At 38.3% G+C, this 26850-nt stretch overlaps 2 protein-coding genes across 3 annotated transcripts in view; one reads left to right on the forward strand and one right to left on the reverse strand.

Moving 5' to 3' along the window:
* Positions 1-525: 525 nt before the first annotated feature.
* LOC148330536 (transmembrane protein 229b-like) lies at positions 526-4459 on the reverse strand. The gene is made up of 2 exons (XM_088305071.1): positions 4376-4459; positions 526-1679 (listed from the first exon to the last, which is right to left on the reverse strand). Exons 1-2 carry the CDS (start codon positions 4425-4427, stop codon positions 1198-1200), a joined length of 534 nt encoding a protein of 177 aa, XP_088161197.1. The 5' UTR covers positions 4428-4459; the 3' UTR covers positions 526-1197.
* Positions 4460-7355: 2896 nt separating this feature from the next.
* The window catches only part of ttc7a (tetratricopeptide repeat domain 7A), a 45894-nt gene continuing 26399 nt past the window's right edge, over positions 7356-26850 (forward strand). The window contains exons 1-15 of one of the 2 annotated variants that reach the window (XM_088305339.1): positions 7356-7476; positions 8101-8287; positions 10976-11139; positions 11268-11436; positions 13360-13490; positions 14731-14855; positions 15379-15457; positions 15690-15859; positions 17011-17074; positions 17182-17319; positions 20605-20688; positions 22125-22229; positions 25118-25235; positions 26249-26306; positions 26497-26569. In XM_088305339.1, the coding sequence (XP_088161465.1) occupies positions 7420-7476; positions 8101-8287; positions 10976-11139; positions 11268-11436; positions 13360-13490; positions 14731-14855; positions 15379-15457; positions 15690-15859; positions 17011-17074; positions 17182-17319; positions 20605-20688; positions 22125-22229; positions 25118-25235; positions 26249-26306; positions 26497-26569 (1722 nt within the window). In that variant the 5' untranslated portion in view covers positions 7356-7419. Of the gene's footprint in view, positions 7737-8100; positions 8288-10975; positions 11140-11267; positions 11437-13359; positions 13491-14730; positions 14856-15378; positions 15458-15689; positions 15860-17010; positions 17075-17181; positions 17320-20604; positions 20689-22124; positions 22230-25117; positions 25236-26248; positions 26307-26496; positions 26570-26850 lie in introns of both variants that reach the window. The other variant, XM_088305340.1, reaches the window with a different exon arrangement.

Below are 26850 nucleotides of genomic sequence, written 5' to 3' on the forward strand. Positions count from 1 at the left end.
TTTATGACGAGAGTCTAATCCCAGAGGTTTCATTTTTCATAAACCTTATTTTAAGCTCATTAGCTGACTACTTTCCTAGTCACATCCCCTTACCGTAATTTCCGTGCAAGAAAACACACTCACACTAGGACTACGCGAGCATTTTGATGGTATTTCAAATTTTGATGTTATTACTCTGCCTATATGGATAGAAGATGCCCCTGGCCTCTTGACATTTCCGAAATCTGAATATATATTTAATTCTCATGGTGCAGTTTTACGGTATTAAACAATCTAAAAGTAGTTGCAAGTCATCAAAAGTCATGATAACCGACACGAACTGAAAGCAAACAGGGAACTAAATACAAACAAATTAAGGAGACAACAAGGAACACTTGGACAAGACGCAATGGGTTGGAGGGAGCTGATTGGTTAAAAGCTTGGGTAAACTGCCACAGGTGGACACAATAAGCATGACAAGACTGAAGACACAGGAACAAGGAAAAACATGAAACTAGAGTCAAAAACCTAAACCCACAAAGCAGATAGTGTCAAATGGAAAGAATTAATTTCTGATTTTATCATGACATTTTACAGGAAAAGTTGGACCCATATTTCTTCCAACCGTTTTATCAAAAGATTAGTGATGCAAACCGATAGCAGCACAAAGGACACACAGAAATTGACAACAGAATGCTTTCAATATAACCACTTATTATAATACAACTTTAATGTACAAATATATGTAATCCGTATTGGATAATAATAAAAGTCAGAGTCCAGAGACCTCAACCCGATTGTGATGCAATGGAATTACCTCAAGAAAACAATTCACAACGTTACTGGTGTTACATGGCAATTTTTTTTCTCTTTGCATTGTTCAAACAATTCAATTTCAAGATGTGCAATTTATATGCTTTTTGTAATAAATTCAAGAGTCACATTTCCTTCTTATATTGGCTGCAAATGACCTGAGCCGACTTTGAATACGTGCCGTTTCAAATCTGAGCAGGTGTTATTTTGATATAGAACACAAAAAAATAATAAATGTATTCAGAAGCTAATTATAGATAGAAAATTAGTCCAACACAACTGCATATTGAAACAATGGGGGAAAAAACATTTTATAAAATTGCTTTGTTGTGGTTTGTTACAAAAGTTGTGTATAAAACAATTGATGTTGGAAACTCATTTTTTCCAGATGATAGCAATAGGTGTTCACATGCATATTCTAATCCTCAGAGTGTGTTTGATCACATGCTGCTCTGCTATGAAGGCTGCAACCGCCCAAGGTAGCGCATACTCCAGAGTCACCACTCCTCCCAGATTGTATTTATAACCTGAGTAGTCCCACGGACAAGCCCCCAGCAGCCCAAGACCGCACCCCCAACTGAACTCCCACATGTAGATGAAGAGTGTGTAAGTTAGCAGACGCACAGACAGTGGTTGATGATGAGTCAGCAGCCAGCCTCTCATATTTTCCATGAGGTAGATCGCAGTGGCATACATAGGCAGCGCCCAAAGGCTGCTGTATCCCATCATCCTCCTGTCCTGGATGCTGCACCAGTCCAGCACAGCAGTGAAAATCACCTCACAGAGGCAGCCGTGCAACGCGTACACGTAGAGGCGAGCCAAAACAGATAGGGAACACGTGGAGACCATCCCGCAAAACTCTGCTGGGTCACCACCTCCAACATGTTCTGCGACCAAGAAAATGTTGTTAATGCAATGTGGTATGTGGAAAAACAGACACAAAAAAAAATGGTATGCACTCTTCATACATTTCTCACATTGATGGCCATATTTTGGTTGGCAGGCACCCCTGTGCTCGGCATTAAAACAGGCACATTAGATGACCCCAAACCAAGTTTAACTCGTGGCACATGTGGTGTAACTTTACGATGGTGTATTTGATCAAGACGCAGGCAGATAGATTCGGCATCCTGCAAAGATTGCGGTGGAGGTTATTGTAGTTCATTCATAAAAATGACAACAACGTGGGACAATCCCTCCAAATCATTGAAGAAAATAAATTCTTTGAACGGATTATAATAAAATGATGACCATGTGGCATAGTTATTGTGGACCACTGAAGAGTGGACTTCCTTCAGCTGTTTATTACCATTGAGTTGGTGCAGTGGATCGCACAATCCGATTTGTAGACAGAGCGGTCTGTGCTACTCTGTACACATAAAGTCAAATATTTGACACGCAACAGCAAAAATGTCAGGTCTGCAAGTGCAGAGAAACACAGATGTGGTGTGAGATGTGTAGTGTTCCCTTGAACCATGGCAATTATTTTAGTGTATACACACAACAAGTGTAATTTGTACTGTCCAAATAAACTGTTGTTTTGACATGCTGTTTTAGTTATTTTATAGAAGGAAAGCATTATTTAGATGTTTGAGGAGTCACAAAAGAAAAATAGCAGTGTTGTGCTTGAAATGTTTGTTTTTGCAAAAAGCTCTTTTTCACAGTTTTTGTCAGAATTGGGAATTGTTACCAAATTTAGCTATTTTCTAACGCTGTCAGTGAAAAAAATGGAAAAAGATAGAAACGTAATTTTTTTTGTCGAAAGAAGATAGTCTAATCTTTCTTTTGGCATGCCATGTTTTTTATAGCATGAGAGCAAAATATTCTGTGGGCTTTGCAAAATCAGTCACAATCCAGTAAAATGCTGGGATTGAGGGGAGTCGTGCCAGAAAATGTCTGGGATTTAATTATCTGACTAGTGAGCAGGTTGGCATCTACTTTGAACATTTTGGACCTCACTAGTGGAACGAGTTCAGTCAAAATGTCTCACCAGTGTAATTAGTGGATATTTGAAGCAACTCTAGTAAACAAGTATTTTTTTTTTAGACTCACTAGTTAAATATAAAGGCTTCAAACGGCTTTCATTAGTTAACTAGTCAGCGTTTACACTTCACTATTTAACTAGTGGATATTTGATCTCAAACTAGTTGACTAGTGCAGGCAATCATAGGTCACTAATTAACATGTTAGAATATTTGTTTAAGCATTTGTATCTTACTAGTTAACTGGTGAGACTTTGAACATTACTAGTTTGGTCCAGTGGGCCACTAGAGACTCAAAAAGATGACTAGCTGGGAATTTGGCACTACTAGTACGCATTTAGGTGTCACAAGTTAGACTTCTGTCAGCACTAGTTGAACAAAAGTGTCACTATAGTTGCTGAACATCAGTGACTAGTCTGCATTTTTGTGCAACTGGTACGACAAAGTGCAAAACTCGTGTGTGTCTGAATATATAACTAGAACTGAAAAAGACATAACTAGTGTAAAACAATGTCTGATATCAATGATATGGAATAAATGCTCAAATGGCTTGCCATAGACCTCTCAGTGTAAGCGAGGCGGCCGACGCGGCCGGCGACGCACCAAAAAGTCCTCATCTTCACGTTCAACTAAGACATGCTGGGAAGTGCGAGGTTTCACCATCATTACAATCTACTTCATAAAGTAGAATTATTTGGTATGACAGTGGGAAACTCTTGCTCGCTTTCAGACCCTGAAATGCATTTTTAACATGAATGAATGATGTCATTGTGAAACAAGACTTTTGGCATTTCTTTTATGCATGGCAGGGATTTAATGATTTAGCCTTTTTTTTTTTTTTAGTTGGACAAGTTTGGCGGCACAGATTTAAAAGTCCCGCATATGCCGATGTCTGCACTGGTCTTGCACTGGGAATGAAAATTGGGCCTTGAATCTTTCCCTGCATATGTGACCTGTTTGTAATTGTGGTGTGCAAAACATAGTATACATCGGAGGGTGAGTTGAATTTCCCTTTGAGGGACTAGATTGAGTATTAAAAGAGTGGCTGCCACAGTATATCTGATATATATCCTTCAAACTGACCAAATTTAATCGCAAACCACAAAAAAAACAAGAATAAAAGTAGGGATAAGGTCACTGAAAAAGTACTCTTCTGTATCCTTTTCAGAAATGTAAAAATGATAGGAAGGCATTGTTTTAGGAATTCAAGTCCCATGGAACTGCCCAGCCCCCATATTTTCTATTTCATTGTCATTACTGTATATACACATTCCATTTGCTGTATCTCTAGGATTGACCGCCTTGTGTCTTCTCTAATTAGGATTAACGAGACAGTAGGTCATCTTAGCAAATCAAAGACTTAGAAAACTCACACTTGCATTTACAACGCAAGTCGAGTTTCCTATATCAAAACAGATTAGGCCGATTTCAACTTGCAACTTGATTGTGTTTCCTTCACACATCGTTAACTATAATACTATGACTGCAGCCCCATCACTTAATTTTGCCAGTGGCAATAAACGCTACATCAATTAACCAAGTGTGAACATGAGTAGTCATTTAACACGAGTTAGCATGCCATTAACAGCCATAACTCTCACCTGAGTGGCCACCACTTTGTGCTCGCCTCTCATGTAGTATTCTCGCCTCCATCCTCAGATAGCATGTGTTTCCCTGTGGCTTTTTAATCCCTTGTGTGCGTGTGTACGCGTGTGTGTGCGTGTGTGTATCTTGGGCTAAACATTAAGCTGATCCACGTTCGACAGAGAAGTGCCCGTCCCGGGCTGAGATCGAGGACAGACGGACAGACCTACCTAGCAAACCTGAACCACCTGATAAAAATTGTGTGGCACCAATGCCAATATTGATTGCACAGTAGCTCATGTGAATGTTCGCTTTCACAACATCAGTAAATGTGCCCGTCCTTGTATTGATGTGTGCTCTAAACCAAACATACGGTCATGTACCGTGTATTGTGCAGAAGCTCCATTGAATTTGGTGAGTCATGATTGGGTCCGTTTCAATGTCACAAAAGAACCTTAGAAGCTAGACATGTCAGTAAAGTTAATGAAAGTTAACAACTGACACTCCGCATTGTTCATTTTATTGAATAAGCAGTTAAAGTCGTTTCATTGATTAGACTACTGTACGCCTATTCATGTGAGAGCGCTAGCAGCAAAGTTAAATAAGACATTTACGTGAAAGAGTCACGTCGACACAAATGAACACAATGTAAAAAAAGGTGGATGTTAATATAATTCCTTGCTTGCACGGCATTTAGCGTTGCCATGTGAGCATATCAGTGCCAATTTAGGATGTTTATTTAGTGTGACCACCGAAAACCAGTTTGATGAATGGTAGACCTCCAGATCAGAGTCCAGAGAGTCAGTAAACATGCATGTGGAAGGAGAATACGCCACTACATCAGAGTCAATGACCATAAAGTTATCAAGCTGTCAACGGTTGCACGCGGGGATTCATACAAAATTTGGTGTGAGAAAATGAGCAAAGTCCTCATTTGGATATGAATTTGAATATGAATGTCAAAATAACGGCAACTTAAAATATTAATATTGAGTCATCTGTGATAGGCTCCTGCTACCAGTGACCCTGAACAGCTTAGAAAATTAATGGGTAATATTGAAAAAAATACAGGTTGTCTCTGAATGGTAGAAGTTACTGTTTGCAGTCTTCATAATACTTCAGATAACATTTATTCTACACAGCCACACTGATTACTGTGGGAAGTGCTCATTTCCAAACGCAGAGAAAAATTATTATTATTCTGTACATGCTCACGGGGTGGATGAGGGATCTATTTGCTGATTTCGGCAAAAGGCGGACTACACCCCGAACTCGTCGCCAGCCAGTTGCAGTGCACACACAGACAGAGTGTGTACCAATCAATCTTGTTCCTCATGGGCTGGTGTCGTTCCTGTTCTCCATCTCTTTGCTGAAACACCCCTGATTTGAATGGGCAGATCACTGGCCCTTGATGAGCTGGATTGAGGACCCCCGATTTATAGTTTCACATATTGCAAAAACATTGCCTTTCTTATGTTCACACTAACTGATCACAATCCACAAGAATCCCATGTACATGTTGATATAAATATAATATTTATTTATATTGCTCAAAGGTTGTGATTGTTTATCATTAAAAAACACTGACAAGGCTTACTTTGTAGTGTAGAAATATTATATTAATTTACCACAAAATCAGTTATTTAGATTCCCTCCGACCAGTGAAATTATTTTAATGCTAAACTAAGTTTAACAAGACAGCAATAAAATTGGCGTTATCTAGTGGTCAGATGGGGAATTACGGAAGTCTTACACCTTTGTCTTACATCTCGCTACCCTATGTGAGCTATTGAATAAATAAACTGTACTAAAACGCAGTATTACAAAGCAAGAGGTGCGATATGTTCGTCATCGCCCCAAGTATATTACTTGAACAGAACTTAAAATAATTGGAGCTATCAATACGGGTGATTTGTCGTGCTCCGTGTGGCTTCCAAATTAAACCAAATGAACCAAACCAGCCTGAGTTTTAAACAGCCACATCCTCATCAAACAAGCTCTTTTGATTGGACAAAATCGACCTGCATTGCACTTGGCGCCCGCTCCTAAAACTACAAGTACAAATATTTTTTGAACATATTTCGCAAGACATTTGATGAAAAAGCCAACAACAGCATCAATTAATTGTGAATCCTTGACTTCTGTGACATTTTTTCTCCAACTGCAAGTGAATTTTGCAACAAATTGTAGTTATTTTTGCTAGATTACTATTATTTTCAACAACATCAAGATATTTTTGCTCCAACTATTGATGCATTTATCTACAAGTTACCCTTGCTAGAACTACATATTTTACGACTACAATTTACATTTTTTCCCACGGGTACAGGGTTACTTTGGTACGGAAGCGTATTGCTGCCACACCAGGAAAAGAATATCAAACAATATATAAATATTGCTCTAGTGCCATCTTGTGGCAACCTGGTGCCAAGAATACTGAAACAGGGAAGGCCCTTAATTTATTCAGGGCCGCCATCACTTTAATTGTCTAAAAGGAGAAAAAGTTTTTTGCCACGTTTTTGTGGCATCTACGGGCAATTAAAACTCTTTTTGGGTAAACGTCAATAACTCACCGAATATCGTAGCTCACTAAAGTGAGAAAATAATAAGAAAATAAATACGCAAACAGATTAAACGTGATATTAATGCTTTATTTGATATAAATGTCAATCAACAAAATCCAGTCATTTCTTGTCCTCAAATTGATACCACCTCCTGTCACAAAATATTATTACAAACACCACTTTTGGGATGTTCTGTAAAACGTACATAAAAACTTACATAAAAACAGAATACAACCTATATACAATTCAATACATTACAAAAAAAGGTATTTAATGTTAAACTAATAAAAATGATCAGATGGCCAATTTTCAACACCATAATGTCATCCTTTTTCCGTTCTAGCTACCAAATGTGAATTTGAACGACAGTGCTGATCACAATGCTAAGTGTCTTTATCGACAGCAGGCGGCGCCAAAGAGCCTTCTCGACCCCCACAACCCGAGAACTGCAGGCAGCGATCTCCTTCACTGAGAAAAGGGACTTTCTCTAAAAGCAAATGTCAAGCTTCCAGAGAGAAAATGACCCAGCAAAATCCTTATTCAGAAGACTTGAGGTTTTTATTTTATGTTATGAAGTAGCTGACCTTGACTGGTGTAATTGTTCGCTTCTGTCTTGTGCTGTACTAGAGCAAACCCAATTTTAGAGTTGGGGTTGAGTTTATGTACTGTATATTGCGTGTACCCTCGACAGATGTGTTATGTGTTCATTTGGTTGTTCCTTGAAACAGGCTGGCAGACCTCAGCCACCCTGCAAATATTGCTGAGTCCGGACAGACACTCGTAGGAACAAGTTATAACGAAGCAATGTGGGAATGTGGGTCGATTTCAATGAGACGACATTTTTGCTGTTTCAATGCATGTTCTATATATACTCTAATAGACACAGAACTCGCTTCATTGCTGTTTTATGCAGTTTCTTTAGCTCTACATGATCCACTTAAGGTATTAACTGAAAAAGCTTAAGAGCAGGTGCCTTCACTCCTGACTCAGTAAACCACACATCAATGTTGAATGTACGAAATATAGTTTTGTTAACATCTCTAAATATACTAGATACACAAGAACGACATCATTGTCCACATTGTAACTGTTTAACTCTATAAACACACACACCCCCACACACACACACGCACGCACGCGCGTGCACGCTGCAAAGTACTTTTTTTCTCTCCCGAAAGTCTGCAGTCACTCCCATCGTGTCCGGGGAGTACAGTCAGCACCGGGACCGAGCTGCCATGGCCTCCCGGATCTCCTTTACTCAGTTGCGGCTGGAAGCGGAGTTGGATCGGTACCGGGCCGAGTGCCAGTGGGACAGGATTCCTCCAATCGTCGAACACATGCAGGCTGCACGTATGCACGAAGATGGTGAGTGCGCTTCACCCAATGTTTTGCTTTAGAGGACTTAACAGTTGTTTCAAAATGCAATTCAAATGTGGTCAAGTAGATCATTATAGAAGTACTGATATTTGTGTGTTGTTGCCTTAGTCTACGTTCACAAATTGAACTTTGTACTGCACGCACTGAAGCGAATGACAGGTGGCTGACAGGTCTACTTCAAGGACTCATTACTTTCACATAGGTGCTTTTTATTTGTTTCTATGGGGGCTTGTTATTTATTTATGTTTTAAAAATTTTTTTTGAAACATATTACAAAATTGACAGTAAATTTAACATTAATCACCGTCTTGGAAATTTGGAGCAAAACAAATTGCAGGGGGTCGTGACACAAGGGAAAGAAAATGAAAAAGTTAGAATAAAAAGCAGAAAGGGAAACAAAATGTTTCTTTTATGTATACAATTTACATTTCACACATGCACTTTCCAACCTTTCGGTCTTGTTTTGTAGTATAAGTATAATTCAAAGTCCTGACAAAATACCGTAAAAAGTGGTGTGTAAGCCCTAAATGTACATTTATGAAGTTAAATCTGTCTTTGTTACTCTTCACAAAGAAACCAAAAAAACGTAAAATGTTTATCACAGATCAATCGTGGCACATCCCATAGTTTATGTATTCAATGAAATTCAGTATGTAGGCCTCAAATTAGTCATGACCCGGAGTGCCAAATTCTGAGTTGCAGTGAATTTGTTCTTGGGTAAATAAATGTGAATCTTCTGGATGGAAATTATTTCAGTGGAGTTTTTCATTTGGAAAATTAGACTGATAGATTTTTCACTTGGAAAAGGTGCGTGGCAAAATGTGCAATGGCAACCTCGTATAACAATGACTCATTTCCACTGTATTTTTACCAAGAGTCAAGTTAGATGACATCAAAATGGAACAATTAAAAAAAAGTAATTACTATAACCAGAATGAAACATTAATTTGCCGGTCCATCATTAACACAAAATCCATGTTCTAGCTGTATGCACCTTGCTTGTGGCGGCCTTTATTTTATTTATTTTTTTTTTCATTAAAATTTTTTATTTGATCATATTTACATGATTAAACATGCTGCATCAACATTGACTTTATTTGGTTTTGTGAGGTTGATTAAAAGCATTTGATTAATCTGTGCATCCTGTTCAGTGCACTAAAACCTGTTCCTGTTCTGTGGTCTACACCCAGGAGTGGTCACCATGCACATATGTAAAACAGGCAGCCATCAGTAGAGTACGAACTGAACTCACAATACTTGCATCAAAGTCACAATTAGTGACCCGCGAGAGGAGGGAGCTTCAGTCTTTTCCCTCAGATGCGCTGCAGCAGAGACAGATGGAAAACAGGCAGGACAGCGGCCCTCAACAAACAGGATTGAAGATCCCTGCACAAGAGCATTCTCATCAACTTTGAAAAAAATTGGATGTGCCGAGTGCAATTGAAAAACTGCTGTACTGTGCTGAAAAGACCCAGATAATGCCAATGCAGAGTTGAAAGGAGTTTTGCCAGGTGATCTGGCATGACCCCTTCTTGTGACCGGCTCCAAGTCAGTGCTTAGATCATTCGAACACTCTAAAATTGCATTGCCGAATAGACAATACGTCACAATGTTTTACCCCTGTCATTTAAAAAAATATTTGCTTCACGCCATCGCCTCTCATTTGGCTTGCATCTCTTTGCCTCGCAATGCCCATTCATTATGCACAATGGTGCCGGCTTGCATGTGCCTCTCAGAGGCGATATTCAAAGACGCACGTTCTGTTGTCCAGGTTGGTTGTGAACTTGTGAATGGCAAACAGCAAAAGATGAATAACGCTGGTGCGGTCGGTGATGCCAAAACAGTGAAGTGGTTTAGGCTCAAAAACTTGCTTTCTGCAATAAGAAATTGAAGTTCTCTCAGCTAATTACCAGACTGGATACCGTTTAGGAAATAAAGTGATTGACGGTGACTGACATACAAGTAAGTGGATGGTTTAACTAGAACTAGGTTTGCAATCTCATACGTGTAACAAGATCTTAAGAAAATCTGAATATGCATTTGCAATTAGTCATAACTCTGCTGCTGGATCTCAACTGTCTGAATAATGATGAATGTGATTCAAAACGCATCATATTTACCATATTTTCCGGACTATAAGTATACTTTTTCCCTAGATTTTGAACCATGCGGCTAATACAACGGTGCGGCTTTTCTGTGGATTTTTCTTTCTTTATAGTTCAGAAAATACGCGGAATAAATCTTGATTGATAATTATAACTTAATAACTAATTCTAAACCTAAAAATGATTTTGGTAAAAACTCTATTTCTTCATTTAGGGCAGTTTTGGCCGCCTCAACCCTGTTCACTAAACTGGCATTGGAACACACACAAAACATTTAACAGGAGTTCTTGAATTGAGTGTGTGTCTGCAGTATGTGTAAACTGTATGCAGTATATTTAGTGGTTACATTTGAAAGTATCATGGAAGATCGAAACTGTGGTTTTAAATCTGCTCCAAAACTATGTCTACTCCTGGGCTGTGTCACCTCCTGGTCTTGAACATTTATTAGACTGTGTGTAATGTAATATATAAAAAAAAATAAAAATAAAAAAAAACGACCTGTGACCCTGTTACCTTAAGCGAGAACCTTCTGGAAACTGTTCACCATGACATTTTTATATCCTGCCTTCAGATGATTATGGGACACTGATGTTGGCAGAAGCACTACTAGAAGAGTCCCTGCAGGAAAATATGGACCTGCTCAGGAGCTCCACACCTTTGGTGGACAAAATGCGACCAAGATTATGCCGAGCCAAAAGCTACCTCAACATCATTCTGAGCCGAGGCCGGCTCACGGTGAGTCAGACGGTTTACATTCAAGAGCTATTCATTCCTCTTTGAATCTTACATGATTTAACGCCTGTCAAAATATGTGAAATCATCTAAAGAAGCATTTAACACAAATGTATTTTTTCCCTCTCTAGCCCCGTTATTTGAATGAAGCTCTACTGCTGATGGCCAAAGTGCACTATGTGCAGGGTTGTCATCGCGATGCCCAGGGAATGTGTGCAAGGGTGGGATTGGAGGAGCTAACACAGGACGATCAACCCACCTATCACCTCCGCCTACTTGCTGAGGCCTTCGTCATTAAAGGTACTACTTGTATACACAACTTCCCAAACATAAACATTTCAAACAGCATTTATACAATTCATAACTTTACTCTCACCATGTCTGTTATTGGTATGAAGGAGATTTAGGGACACCCTGAAAAAAAAGGCTGTGCACAGTCACATTCAAAAATGTGCGATTCTTTCTCCGCACTGACAAATGTGGACACAATCACTTCAAAGTCCCGCAATTGACGAGCTGAAGTTAATTTGCAAAATTAGTGTTTCATTTCCTCTTACCAAACTTTATTTTATTTTATTTTGTTTTATTTTATTTTATTTTATTTTATGAATTAAAACAAACAGACAAAAAAGTCCCAATACTTTTGTCTTGTGTGCAATTTTAAAACTTATAAAGTCAAAGCAATCTGTTCAATGCTGCCTCTTCACATCAGATTTTTTCTGTTTACCTTTTTTTATCCTCCATTTTTCCATGAACAGTATTTTTATTTTTGCTGAATAGATGAATATACAGTACTGTATGTACAGATCGTCCAGACACACACTACATTCATTTCAATTAATTTCATCAACTTAAAATTTCAGATCCTGAGATAATTTTTAGTCACTAACAAATACGAAAAGGTCAAGGGTCAAATCCACCAAATATGACAATGTGCGACATACTGGATAATCCTGTTATCCTCATCATCATGTCATTACACCCAATATTTCCTGATGAGCGGATGTGACTTCCTGCGAGTTGTAATATAATTAAGTTACATTCACTGGCGGATTTTAATTCTAGCCTGGTTTCTTGGAAAATCCTCAAAATTATTTTAAGGTGGACGAATATAGATGATGTCAAAGGCTGCATGAGAAAGTCGTCCCATCCCTATGGGGCTTGCCTCCCTTTCTGTGGATCTTGCTGTCTTGCATGCTGTTGTGGGAATTAAGTCTGCTCTGAGTATTTTGGCAATGACGTCTATTTGCAGCACTCTGCTTATTTGATTAGGCGTCTTGGCTGAAGGTTCTACCCATATCAGGTCTTCTGTCTCACTCACACTTATATGGCCCGTGGATCTGTTTTGAATTCAGCAAAACAAAGTGCCTTCGGTAACTCTAGTTGTGTTATCACTTTCTTATCACAGCTACATTTTCATATTATACATGAAGGGCAGCGGCACTCATTCCACTATTTTTTTTCTAAGGGTGTCACCAAAAATAGCAATAATTCAATACTAAAAGTAAACAGAATAGAAAACACAGACACTTCATCTGTAAAAAAAAAAAACAAAAACAAAAAAAAACACTAAACACAGTCTCAAGTAGATGGGTACCGAGACCCGGTAATAACGTTCACAGGGATTAATTTTTGAAAATTGCAGAAACAAGCAGCTATCCCCTAAATGGTTCTTTTAAGATTCTTGAAGAAATCACAACGTATTAAAACAGTCACCTAAGATGCTTGTTCACGATCAGCGGCGAGCCATCTCGTCCCACTGTACCGCCATGCCCAAGAAGCACCTGTGACTCATTTCTCTTTCAATCGAATTGTGTACACAGAACATGAGAGGCTGGGTTATACACTACTGTGTCTTGCATATTGCCTCTTCTTTACTGCGCACTCAGAATTTTCACATTTTAATAACAAAGTTATTATTGAGACAATGTTTGTTTATGAAAGCATTGAGCCTTGGTGCTTGAATTCCGCAAAAAGAAATTAGTGAAGGTAAAGAAAGTTGAGTCTGAAAAAATTAAAACCGATCCCACTGACACGAAATAAATCTACTTCAGTTTTGCGAGATATATTTTGACTGCGGCGTTGAGTGGCAAATGATCCTAACATAGTTCCTCCATAGTTGAGTGCTATAGCTATCGATGGAATGATAAACAAGTGACAATGTTTGTGTTTGACTTCCTTTGATTATTAAATTCCTGACGGTGGCATCTGTATGTTTTCCAGGTCTGTCTCTGGACCACCAGGCTCTTTCTTCTGTGTCTCGTATCCGTCTGTTAGAGAGGGAGGAGGAGAGTCTTTCTTGTTACCTCAAGGCCTGTGATGCGGCACTGTCCTACCTGCAGGAACTTGATAAGGTGCACCAGAGGAGGTTTTTGTGTGTTGCTGGTGCACTTTTAAACTAACTGACAACTCCACAATTGTTGTGGACACATTCATACCGGGGGGTCGGACAACAGTTTGTGCTCAGTCGACACATTTGAAACAGGCAGATAGGTCAGGTCATAAATAAAATAAAAGTTAGAAATGTACACCAAAATATGTAAAAACAAACTTTGTATATTTTAACATGTTTTTTTAAATGTTCTTTATTATTTATAATTAGTATGTCATAAACGACCAATTTTTAAGAAAAGAAATGTCAGTATTTTTTTTACTTTATTAATATTTTTCATTATTTACAATAAATCAATTAATGAATGAATAAAATAGAAAGGAAAATTTGGATACGTATTTGAGCACGTTTTATTAAGTCTAAATAGATTTTTTTTTACATGTTAAACAAATTAAGAGGCTATGTAAATTTTGAATAAATGCCTTGAGATACAAGTTTAATTAGTTCAGTGACCATGCTGGTAACTCAAGACACTTGTCTGAAATCAACGTTCTCTATTGAAATAAATAGGAATGCCATTGATCTGTCCCAGCCTCGCATCCCAAAAAAAGGGTTTGTTTTTAAATAAGAAAAATAGCACTCTATTTTTATATTTATAAAAAAACATGGATTAATAATGCAAATGAATGGAATCTAAAGAATGTTTTTGCGGCATGATTTAATCCTGACATTCATTTCATTGTACTGAACCTTCGGCTGTGCTTGCCCCGGCCACCTGTAAGCAGTAATTTACAGTCATGTGGATGCAAATGAAGAAGTAGAGTATTTCTTCTTCGACCTCTGCTACTGTGAGTCAGTAAGAATAGTCATCGTTTTTGTGATTGTTATATTATCTGATTACATGTGTTGCTCCACAGTTTAAGTTCAAATATACGTTGCTTAAAGGGTTCTAAAACTGCGCCTATCAATGCTAACATTAGCATCTCAATTACATTTTCCATTGAATGTTAGCATTAAGCTAGCGGGCCAGTCTTAAAACAGTCACTTGTATCTCAAGGTACCAGAGTAGCATAAATGAGACATTATTAATCAGGTTTGACTCGCGGAAATGAATGCGAACATTATTTTGGTCAAAAAATTGGCACATGTTGATGAAGAAATAGTTAAGTTTCTTGATCCAGTGTTAAACATTCCGTGCCATGTGAGCCATATGGTAAAGTACAGCAACCGAGATTTTGCTTGAAGTCAACGTTTATTTACAGACAGTTTCAACGCCCCACCCTAAGACAGCCAAAGTCAGTCTACTTTCTCCACCTGCGGACTTCGACCTGGGTTTCTTCCTACAGGCAGCCCTACAGAGTGCATACCTGTGTTTGCTGCAGAGAGGGTGAGTTCCGTGCAATGCACACGCGGGCGCACTGAAGCACTGGTCATGTCTGTTGGGAAGTTTTGAATTTTAGGTAGTTATGAAGAGAAAAAATATTGGCTGGGCTGTTTAAATGAAGATGCCTTCAAAGGTTTCACCTGTAGGTGTCAGTATTGTTTTAAGACTCAAAAAAAAGAATTGTCCTCAGTTATATTCAAACACAATAGAAAAGACAGTGGTGGCACAGCAGTGCAAAAAATTGTGTTACATATATTAATAATTTTTGGGATGATTATATATGAAAATTCTGAAAGCATTAATATCCTTATTAAACAAGTTGGCTATTTTTGCATGATTCTGAAAGTAATGTCGCTCTCCAATCATCTACAAATGTATGACTTTTCCTGTATTGAGAAATAGTATGAATATGAAATGAGTATGACATTTTGTGTATCTTTTCTCTTATGCTCCTCCTCTATGTGTTTTTATTTGGTTCATTTCCAGTTTCCAAATCATTGAAAAATACACTTTGCATGTTTGTTAGTCATCTAGCGCAAGGTGCTCACCAGCTACGTCGTGTGATGAGGGTGGTCGAGTCACGAGGGTCTCAAGGTTTCAGGAAGGTCAGCTGCCTCACTTACATAATACAAAAAAATGTTAACCATAGATTCTAATAGACATTTGAGCATACTTTACACAAAAAAAACATATTTTAAGCTCTCTATGAATAATTCACGAACTACCCAAGAGTTTTGACGCAACAGTATGAGTCAACATAGTGCCGACATACTGTCACATTGTGAGTTCTTCAAAATACTAAGTTAAACCACAAATACTATTTTCATACTTTTACAGGCTGCAGCAAGGAGGCTTGCGGAGGTGCTGCTGAGCTCAGTGACTGAAGACAGTTACTGGCCCCCTCTGGGCCCCCCACCTTCGGCGTGGCTCCGTAGAGAGGGAGCAGCCACCTCCAAAGACGCACTCTACCCCACCGTCAAACCACCACAACGTTACACGACTGACAGGTTTCAACCCTTTTGGTTTCCTTTTCACTGCCTTGATGTCCTGATCCATTAATTATAAATCCATAATATGTTCAGGAAACTTTATAACTGGCACTGTTGTTTTAATGACCTCTTTCAGACTAACTTTTTTGACATTGTTAATATATTATGCAGTTGGCAGGATTGTGGCAAAAAAAATGCAAATCACATGACCCAGGAAGAACATTGAATTTGGTAGTAATCGGCATAAAAGTGCAAAAATAAATACCGCCATGTGATAAAAATGTCATGCTGTAGCTGCCCTGTTTACAAGATTGGTAAATCCCAAACTCGTGAAATGGTTAAGACACCAGTCTAGAAGCTCTAACTGAAATCAAAGTTAATGCCTGAATGTCATTTTTATTTATATGCATGCATTTTGAAGATGACAAAAAATAGGAACGCAGTTGTTAGTAGTTAGTAGTTGTTGAAGGTTGCGTTTAATTAATTGCTGACTCCTCACGGAGGCACAGTGCACCTGCTCAAGTTTGGGCATCACGAGGTGATGTCCTCATTCAAAACAGTAACATGTTAAATGTTCACTCAAAATTGAAAGAGTGGGCATTAAAGCTCCTATCTACCAAACATATCTAGGCTTTTTTTTGCATTTATCACCATTTAGATGACTCATATCTGTATATCCAACTGAGCAGGTAAGATGACCTGCTCATTGCACAGACAACCAATAATCACTACCACATGACAAATCTGCACACACTTTGGAAAGATCTCAATCCATATGTGAGATTAGAGGAAGAGACGTGACACAATTCATTTTGAGGAGCAGCAATACTATAGTGTTGTCTGTGACTCCTTGTCACTGAATGTTCCTCTTTTTCCAGTCCAATGGTGTCTTCGAATTATGTTCCCTAATAGGGTAGCGAAGAAAAAGTTCATAAAACAGATTTACGTGTTGGGAATGCAAGTATTAAGCACTGTGTGTGAGATATATCTGAGAACATGCCGTGTTGGTTATGAAACTCCGAGGGTGGTCCGTGTAGGATTACACACCAGGTAAGTCCGAAACCGGACACTCCGGAAACTCGAAAGGTTTGAAGTAAATGATATCTGTGCTTTTGCATGAATGTCGACAAGAAGGACTTTCTATAATCTCGTTTCCTTTGTCGCTGCAGTTGCTTCTGTCCCCAGGACGTGGTTGAAGAGGCTGTTTTGCTGCTTCTCATTACAGAGTCCATGGTGAGAAAAAAACTCACGCACACACACACACACACACATATATTCACCGCATAGAGCGAAACCTTTACCTGTCATTGTCTTCACTTCAAATACCGTTTTTAATCCAGGCCAGTGGTGATGCGGTCATCAGTCGCCTGCCAGATCAAGCCGAAGCTCGCCAGGCCACCCTGAAAGATTCGGTGTCTGTGTACGACCTGCTCGCTATCGGCATGGTTAGGAGGGGGCAGTACACCATGTTGTCTGAGGTCTGAGGACACACACGTACAGTAAATCTTCTCTCCAGTGCTGATCTGTAGTGAGTCCTGAAGATGAGTGAGAGATGTGTTAGGAGAAGCCTTGTTTTCAGCAAACCTTTTAATGAATTCCCTTATCAGCCTGAGCTAAAGGGATTATGTGTCGCCTTTCCTTTATTGTCCATTTTTCCCCTGCTCCTCTGACATTTACTCAATACTCCACACCAGTTGGCTACCTCACTGCTCTTCAGTTTTGAGTTTTATCCTCTCTTCATTCTTACAAGCTCGGAAATGTGCTCTGTGTGCAAGGTGTGAAAAGTTTGTGAGTTAGGGCTTAATGAATAAGAGTTGTCATTTTATAAAAGGCCTTTCAGATTCTGTTAGTTGAGCTTCAACATTGACTGATAACACTGGACAACAAAGTTTTGTTAAATATTTTAATCAGAGATGGAAGTTAGGTTGAGCAACTGGTGGAGTTTTTTTTCCGGAAACTTTATAGCTAAGAATTAAAAATCAAATAAAATAAGATCTTCATAATCTTCTACTTAAAACATGTATGGTATTTTTTTGCATTATTATGTAGAGAGTGGAGCACTGTTTTTGTATAGTCCACTTAATTTCTTGTGCATCGTGGCTCAGTGGTAAGTAATGTGTGCTTATTAAATTGTGTTAACTTAATTGCAAAATTAAGTTGACTTAACTTGCAAAATTAAAACTAACTTGACATGTAAAGTTAATAAGGCTTTGTTTGCTAAACCAATTTCTTAAACACAAGGAATTAAGGAGCTTAAACAAACACAAGCCTTGCATTATTTACATAAAAATATGATGCAAAAAGTTACCCTACATTTTTTAAATAGATAAGGCTCGAACTTTTTATCAGTGTATACGCTTGAATTAATTGCATTGATGGCTCCCTAATGTGGAGAATGTACGATGATTATTTGTTACAGAGCAATTTGATGCAACTCTTCGGTTCAGAGTTAGCAGTGATATCAGTTTATGTCTAGATTTGATGTTACAATGCTTGCAAGTTGGCATATTGGAGACCCCAAAATCCAACTTGATTCTTAAAGTCAGCGAGTTACAGCATTTCAATGTATTTTTATCTTTTGGTGTTTCTCATTTGCCCTGACTGCATGCCAACCTGGCCTTTGTCACGTCAAGAAATATGAACTATAAGAATATAATAGTTTATACTTAGCTTGAGTTCTTTTATACTGCACTACGTTTTTTTTCTGGACTGCAGGAGTTTCCAATTGTTCCCCATTATTTAATGAAAGTATCAGGCAGACATTTTTGTTAGTGCAGTCTTGGCGTATGTACATCTACTGTAATTTAATGTACAGGTTTTGAGTAATCACTTCCAGAAAAGTAAACTTCCTCTACGATATAGTAAGAGAACCGCATGTCTCCGCAGTTCAACACTAGCCTTTTTTCCCACAGTAACAAACGTGAAAATCCCTTACGGGAGATAATATGAAATTACAGAAACAGAATGAAACAATGACATACTTTTCAACACATACATATTCAACCCTTAATTATTCTCTAACGTTAGAAACAGTTACCAAAACGACACATTTCACCGACATTGTGTGGCAAACATTCTGTTGAGTTGTTATCTCTGACTGCTTCCAAACTAAGACAGGTATTTGTGATGAATTGATGTACTTCTCTGGTCTTGGTCTTCATGTCAACCAAGAAAACAAATCCATGTTCTTCAGGCATAGTAGCGATGATCTTGGTACAGTATCATCCACGATCAAAACAATGTTCGCAGTCACAGTTTCTTTCACTCTCACACTCGAGACCACCTTGGGCATAGTTGGAGTTCAGGCAACTCTTCCATGTTGCCTTTCATAGCCGATACTTGGACTGGAACAATTGTCACCACAACTTTCATTTGCCGTTTCCACGAAGCCCCTGCGCACAGGCTGCTTTTCACCTTCTTGCAATCCTTCCTCAGGTGTAGCCTTGTCTTTGCTCTTAATGCGTAAATGAACAGACCTCACAATTGAATTCTCTTGTGCCCTTGTTTCAAGCAGCTAAACCCGAGTCCCTCACCCGGAAAAAGTCGGTTTTATGCATGTAAAAAGATTTGTTCATTAGTTTACATATTTCCATGATGTGTGCACCTTGACAGCAGAAACAGGGTTTGGTGAAAGCACCAAATGATCTGGAAGCAGTCTTCATTTTTGATTTTCGTTCTGTTTACGGCGCCAAACTGGTTGTTTGTGGTGAAATTTGTCTTTTCATACCTCCTTTCTGAAATGAGGCTGACTGGAGGCTTGGATAGTCCCATGATATGAACTTGGATTTTCTTGCTTGTTTCTCCTGAGTATCAAAGGCGACAGTTCTCCACTTTTCTCTAAATTTGTAGGGAAGTTTATTATTAATAGCATGCATGTTAGCGATGTTATCTAACTCCTCCATGTAATCTGCCATTTCATCAATACAGGGCAAGTATATTTAGAGTTTTGGCTATCAATCAATTTTACTTTTGTAATCTAACATAGACTCCTCTGTATCTTTGGGTTGATCTGGCAGCTGTAGCTTTATTAGTCTTTATGATGAAAGAAGAAAGCCTTTCCACTTGCTAGCCAATTGTTAGCTCCACAGCAAAAGAATTGCCACTTATAATGTTGGTCCAAATCTTTTTTTTTTTTTGCTCCAAATTCTGGGCTCCAAAATAAGATTTCAAGTCTAGTGAGTCGGTTCTAATGGTTCTTTTATTAATATTAGTGCCGTTTGTGAGTCTTGTCTTACATGTCAACTTTGTTAGTAATCCACTTGAGTCCACTTGAGGCTTGAGAGAAAAATAGACTGACAGTAAGACTAGCACTCTACAGAGCCTTTTTTCCTTAAAGTATTCAAGGTGAATAGAACCCCCCACCCCATACACACACACATACACACACATATATTCTAGCTGAATGACAACATCTGACTGATTGGCACTCCATTCCACACACTTCTCCTCTCATCACTCATGTCGTTATGGATGTAGAGTGGGTGGTGACTGACATTTCACTGAAAAATGTAAGAAATCACCAAGAAAGAGAAAACATTGTTAATGTGTTTATAATGTTCATTATACAAAGCTCATTCTATATTCTATATTTAAGTTGATTTATTTATGGCTGCTGAAAAGAATGTACCCTCATTTGATTATTTTACCTTTGCAGACTGTATGGCTCCACCCGGACTTGCGCATCCTAGTATACGTGTTACATATTGTAAATATATACTTTTGGAATATGAAACTATTGTAAATAGTCTGCATTTTCCTTGCAGTGTCTGGAACGAGCAATGAAGTTTTCTTGCGACGAGTTCCACCTCTGGCACCAGCTGGGCTTGTCACTCATGGCGTCTGGGAAGGTGAGGTTCTTCGTCCTTTAAATGCCATACTCACCTTATCACTACAGACCTCAAAGCAACAATTGGTGGCTACAGATAAAAATGTGTTCTGCTTGCAGTGTCAGCGGGTTGAGACAGTGAAAACAGAAACACAAAAAAGGATCCTGCAGTATTAATCATGTCTGTTATGTCATTCAAATATTATTTTAGGAAATTCAAAACGATATTCTCTGAGTTAGATGCAAAGAACCCGTAAGTCCCTGTTTCTTGACATGTTTGTGTGTGAAAAATTGATCAAGGTTCTCAGTATGAAGTGATACTGCAGATCAATGGAGAGCTCTACAAATAGGCTGCTCCCAAGAAGGGGAAGGGTCTGCCTCAGTGTTTTCAGTTCCATGGCTATTTCGAGCTCAGCCGCAGTGTGCATCCGTGTCTATGCCGGCTTGCCCATTAGGCAAGATACTGTTCTGTAGGCAGATGCCAAGGGTGCCGTGGACTTTAGTGGGTACCAAAAATCTATTAAAAATTTCCGAATGGTTAGTGTGAAGCAGTGCGACTGGAGAATACTCCCAAAAGGGCCCTAAACCTCGTCGCCCAAAAAAAAAAACGCTCCCTCATCATGGGTCTGTTTGGATATACTGTATTTTCATGACCATAAGGCGCACTTTATCTCAAATTGGCGCGCCTAGTCTACGTATTAAATACAGAAATAGCATCCTCAACTGGTGCTGCGCCCTTTGATACAGCGTGTCTTTTGACTGTAAAAATACTATATGCTCCAGAATTCAATCTCAGAGTTCCCCAAAACTTGAATCCCAATATAGGCAGCACAAGCCGGAAAGTAAACAGCTGCATTAAGAAATTGTGAGGAGAATGCGCTCTGCTGGGAACATATCACCCGTGAAAAGTGAGGGAACACTCTATTATTATTATTAATAGTAATCCTTACTTTCAAGTCAAAATTAAAGAAGAATACAGTGTAGTCAATATCCACACATTAAAAAGCAGAGAGGAGCAAAGTAAAGTGAAGTCATTGACCCTTCCCCGGCAGAGTGGCATCTTACACACTGTGTCACCTGCATTGAATCAACTCTCGAATGCCCACCTCAGTTGCTGAATATTAAATGTTTAATGAGAGGCGTTCCACTTTAAATGGTATATGAACATAAACATATTCTATGGTTGAGTAACATTTCAAGTAATCACATTTGTAGGAAAAAAATATATTTACGAGTAAAGGGCAATGAGAACAGACAAATACATGAACTAATCATATTTGCTTGGGCCGACCCTTCAACTGACCTGTATTGTATTGAGTAACTAGTGTGTATTAGTATACAAGTAACTAGTATTTGATTTACTCGAGTGATACATCTTTTCTGCTTCTACATGATTGGTGACAGCTGAATGTACACAAATGACAATTTCACACTTATGTTTATGTGTGTATGTTGCAGGCAGTTGGTGCTGTGTCTGTGTTTAAAGAATGTATAAGGATGAGACCAGAGGACCCGTTTCTGCCCCTGTTAGCCGCTAAAATCTGCATTGGTCAGCTGCACTGGGTGAATACATCACGTAAAACCATCTCATTTAAAACCATGATATAATTCACACAAAAACGTGTGCTGTGCATCGCAGAGTTGAGGCATGAGTCACTCTTGTCTTCTTTGGATTCATTGAAACTTTTAAAAGTTATTTCACATAACTCTTCAGTCACTGTTTATACTGACAATATTTACATTAGTTACTCTCTAACAAGTCACTTAGAAAATAGATGTCATCGGCTTTAGAATCAATGCTTAGTGCCAGTAATTTGGTCTCATGGGATTTGTCTGTGGATTGAAGGTAATCGCCGACCAATCACAGGACATGTTACAGTATGAAACCAAGTTCAATGTAGTTGGTACGTTGTGATTTGCAAATGCTTTAACATATATACAAAATTGAATACATTACGAATAAAAGCAATTTTTTTCACTTATTTTGAATTTGGAGAGATGTTCCAAAAAAGCTAGGACAGGTGCATTTTCACCAGTGCGTTACATCACCTTTCCTTTTAACAATAACAGTTTGAGACCTGAAGACATTGTTGAAGCTTTGTAGGTGGAATTCTTTCTCATTTTGTTCTTCATCATTTGCTATATATTTTCAATGGGAGATAGGTCTGGACTGCTGGCAGACTCTCACACACACACGAGAACACCCTTACCTTGCAGAACAGCATCGTGATGTGTTTTTATATACCCTATTCAGTACTAAATTCCATTGCACTCTCTTATTTATTTATCTAATTTATATATTTGTCTGTATTATTGTTGTATTGCACTGGAGAGGGGAGCCCTCTAATCTCGTTGCACACTTGAGTACAATGACAATAAAGGGATTTCTAATTCTAATTCTAATTCTAATTTTCCAACAAAGCTGCACTCTTATAACAATTGCAAACCGCGTCTTGCTCAAATAAGCAGACTCCTTCAAATGTTTTTTTGGAGCATTCTTGAACTTTGCCAGGCCTTTGTTGCCCCTGTCACAACTTTTTTGGGAACATGTCACTGTAATCAAATTCAAAATTTCATAATATTTGTAAAGAAAAAACACATGAAAAACAAAAACATGTCAGTGTATTCAGTTGAATATAGCTTGAAAAGTATTTGCAAATCATCATATTCTTTTTTTCATTATGTTTTGCACAACTTACTAGTGTCATTTGAATTGTGGTTCGTAGAAAAACACTTGCATTCACTCATACTGACAATTTTCTTCGATGAACCTATAGTGCGTTTTTTGGAACGTGAGCTACCGAGAGAAACTCCACACAAATATGGAGAAAAAAGGCAATCTTCACGCAGGTGGGCATGACACTGGATTGGTGCAAATTAGGTAAACAAAAATTCCTGTGTCAATCAATTGAAAAACTAAATCATGACTACCTGCGGGGACCTCAAATGTAATAAGTCTAAGGACAAAAAGGGCAGCATATGGCCTCAGGTTTGGTACTGCTCGTGATTTTTGTGTGGCGTTTACATGTTCTCCGGGTAGGCCATGAGTGGGTTCTCTGGAGCTACTAAAGCTTCCTCCCACTGTCTAAAAATGTATACTGGCTTGTAAGGTTTATTTAAGATATGAAATGTGTGTTAGTAGTTCTCAATCGCTGTCAGGGATTTACAAATAAAATCACATACTGTACTTTATCATTTCACACATGGTCACTCTTAAGAGTTAAATTCAGGGTTGCATCATACAATAAATGCCATAATCAGCAGCTATAAAAATAAGACTCAGTGTACAGTACATGATGAGATGATGGATGGATGTGCATTGTATGCATGTGCATGTGAAATCATCACACACAATCACTTGTGTTGCTAATGTTATCAGATTGACATACAGGTCACTCAGGCTGACGCACACGGCCAGAATCACACGCAGCCTGGATAGCCCTGCTGTTCATGACCGAGGCGTGAGTGAGAAAGTCGCATCAACAGTGGCATGTTGGCGGGGGATAGAGAGAGAATGAGCAAGGGTGAGGCAGAAAGATGGAGAGAGAAAGAAAGGGCCAAATTAGAAAAGAAGAGTTTACAGGGGTGAGTGTGGAGAGCACATCTGTCAGTGGCTGGAGCTCATGCTAGGCCGGAGACAGTAAGGAGCTTACGGTCTTAATCACAATGTGCCTCTGTGGTTGTAGCACAGTGGGGCATTACATAAATGGGCCACCATTATCAGCCGTCAGATGGGCTGGACACCGCACCGTACAAATGTACAACTTTTTTTTTTCTGTGGATGCTTGTTGGAGAGCACCACAATCACAGCACTTAAAAGCTGATGTACCCGTGCCTTTCCGATGACATCGCCACAGCAAAACTGCATTTCTAAATTCCTGAAAAGCAGTTTTCTGTTAGAATTTATTTGTCTACCTGGAGATTGCTCAGTGGATTTCTGTCCTGAATGTTTTCGTCACTCATGTCTGTGTGTCCCACACGTTGCCACCATCATCTATTACAGTGTGAGTGTGATAATTGAAGTGAGGCATTAAATAATAAAGCAAGTAGAGTCGATGTTTACACAACAAACCGAGCCGAGGAGGAAACAGAATATATTTTGGTGAAGATATATATATAAATATATATATTCAAAATGCCAATATAAACAATATATATATATATATATATACAAATATATATATATATATATATATATATATACAAATATATATATTCAAAATTCCAATATAAACAATATATATATATATATATATATATATATATACAAATATATATATATATATATATATACAAATATATATATTCAAAATTCCAATATAAACAATATATATATATATATATATTATTGTATCATATATATATAGGCGACACGGTGGGCGACTGGTTAGCACGATGGCCTCACTGTGCAGACATAGTGGAATTTCTGCTGAAGTTGATGTGTGTTTCAGTTCTCAGAAGCGGAGGCTCTGTCCCAAAGCGTGGTTTCGATGGGAGAGGGAGCTGGTGAATCTCTTCCAAGGGCCTACCTGGCTTTGGGACTTTCCTACAGTCTGCAAGCTTCAGATGGTGATAATGCAATTGGTTTTATTTTTAAAATCTTCTTGAAAAAAATATATATTAGGACTTCCGGCAAGGATTAATTATCATTGGCAACGATGAATATTCTTTAACAAACCACTGGACTTTATCTGTATAAACCCCAACGTTGAATGCAGTCAATTCTGGGATTTTTGATTTTCAACCTCCGATATGTTCAGATGTTGAAACCATTTTTTCCCGTTGTGAGTCGTCTTGACAAAACAATTTTAAACCTTCTGACATTTTAGTCATTTTCAAGTAAAATATGTACATTTTTAAATTGTCTTACGTCTTACATTTAAGAATAAGCACTGCAAAAGAAAAACAACATCGAGTCTGTGTGCTGATTGGTTGGATCGCACATGCGTCTCGTATTATTTCAGTTTTTTAACATTCTTTCGTGCTTTTGCTCCATGCACCATATGTACAGCTTTGTACTCTGCAGAGCAAAACACAATTATTACTTTTCCTGTTCTTAATGAAGGCTTGAATTTGCTTTGCACTTGATTTCAAGTAGTCAGGGCCACTATCCTCCCCCTTACTCCGCCCCCGGTCGCCACGGTAACCCAAATCCTTACTCTAATAGGCACACCATGCAGTAAAGTGTTGCCTGAGCAGTTGCTCATTTGCCTGAGAAAGGACAATATTCTCAAAACCTGCGTTCAGGGGAGCTGTAAAAACTCAGTGAACAGTGTGCTTTAATTTTTCATGTTGACCAAAACTTGCCACAGACACAGACCACATGAGAACTGTTAGAATTTATAGAAAACATGTCGAATAATGTATTTCTGGTGTCAAGACATGGCACATGTAGTGACATTCATCTTAATCTTTTCTTTCTTCTACAAACACCCATTTTTGAAGATCATGTCATAAAAGAGCACACAAAGCACACACTAATGTAGAGTTAGGAATAAGAAAGTCCTTTGATGTGTTCCCTTATATGGAGTTCTGGGATGATCATGTTTCAAGATGATTCTGATTCTGTCCTTTTCTTGTAGCCTCTTTGAAAGAAGATCGAAATGAATACAACAAAAAAGCTCTAAGAATTCTGAGAAAGTAAGTTCTGCTTAATCCAGTCAGGTGTTTGTAAAATGTTGTATTATTTCTAGTCATTAAATATGGCACATACTGAATTGTTAACTCTGTTAAATAATTATGATCTAATATCTCAAGCAATATATTTTACATCTGTGAATTCAACTCAGTGCAAAATTACTGAACGGATCCAATCTGTCTGTCTTCTCAGGGCTCATTCATTAGACCCACTGGACGCTCACATTGCCATGTGCTTGGCTCTGCAATTGGCTCTTGTACGGCAGGTGAAAGCGAACAAATGCAATAACACAACACATATCGTCTCTTAATCTTTCCATTGTCAAATCATCTCAAGGTTCTAAAATAATATTATTCTATATAAACTAGGGCTGTCAAAATTAAAGCGTTAACTCAAGATTTTTTTTTTTTTAAATTCAAACGATTAAATATTTTATCTCAGTTAACTCAGTTTTATTGACTTTAAAAATTAATTTACATTTCTTGTAAAGACAAATTCAAACACTGTAACATTAGCTGCACAATCTAGAACATCACCTAAGAACAA

This window comes from Idiotropiscis lumnitzeri, chromosome 9, assembly GCF_059441095.1.
Source record: "Idiotropiscis lumnitzeri isolate Australia: NSW breed Sydney's pygmy pipehorse chromosome 9, RoL_Ilum_1.0, whole genome shotgun sequence".
Lineage (NCBI taxonomy): Eukaryota > Metazoa > Chordata > Actinopteri > Syngnathiformes > Syngnathidae > Idiotropiscis > Idiotropiscis lumnitzeri.

Excerpts from the sequence above, each read along its gene's own strand:
- LOC148330536 (XM_088305071.1), bottom strand. The coding sequence starts at position 4,427 with ATGGAGGCGAGAATACTACATGAGAGGCGAGCACAAAGTGGTGGCCAC. Across the intron at positions 1,680-4,375 it reads ACAAAGTGGTGGCCACTCAG|AACATGTTGGAGGTGGTGAC; the intron begins GTGAGAGTTATG and ends TCTTGGTCGCAG.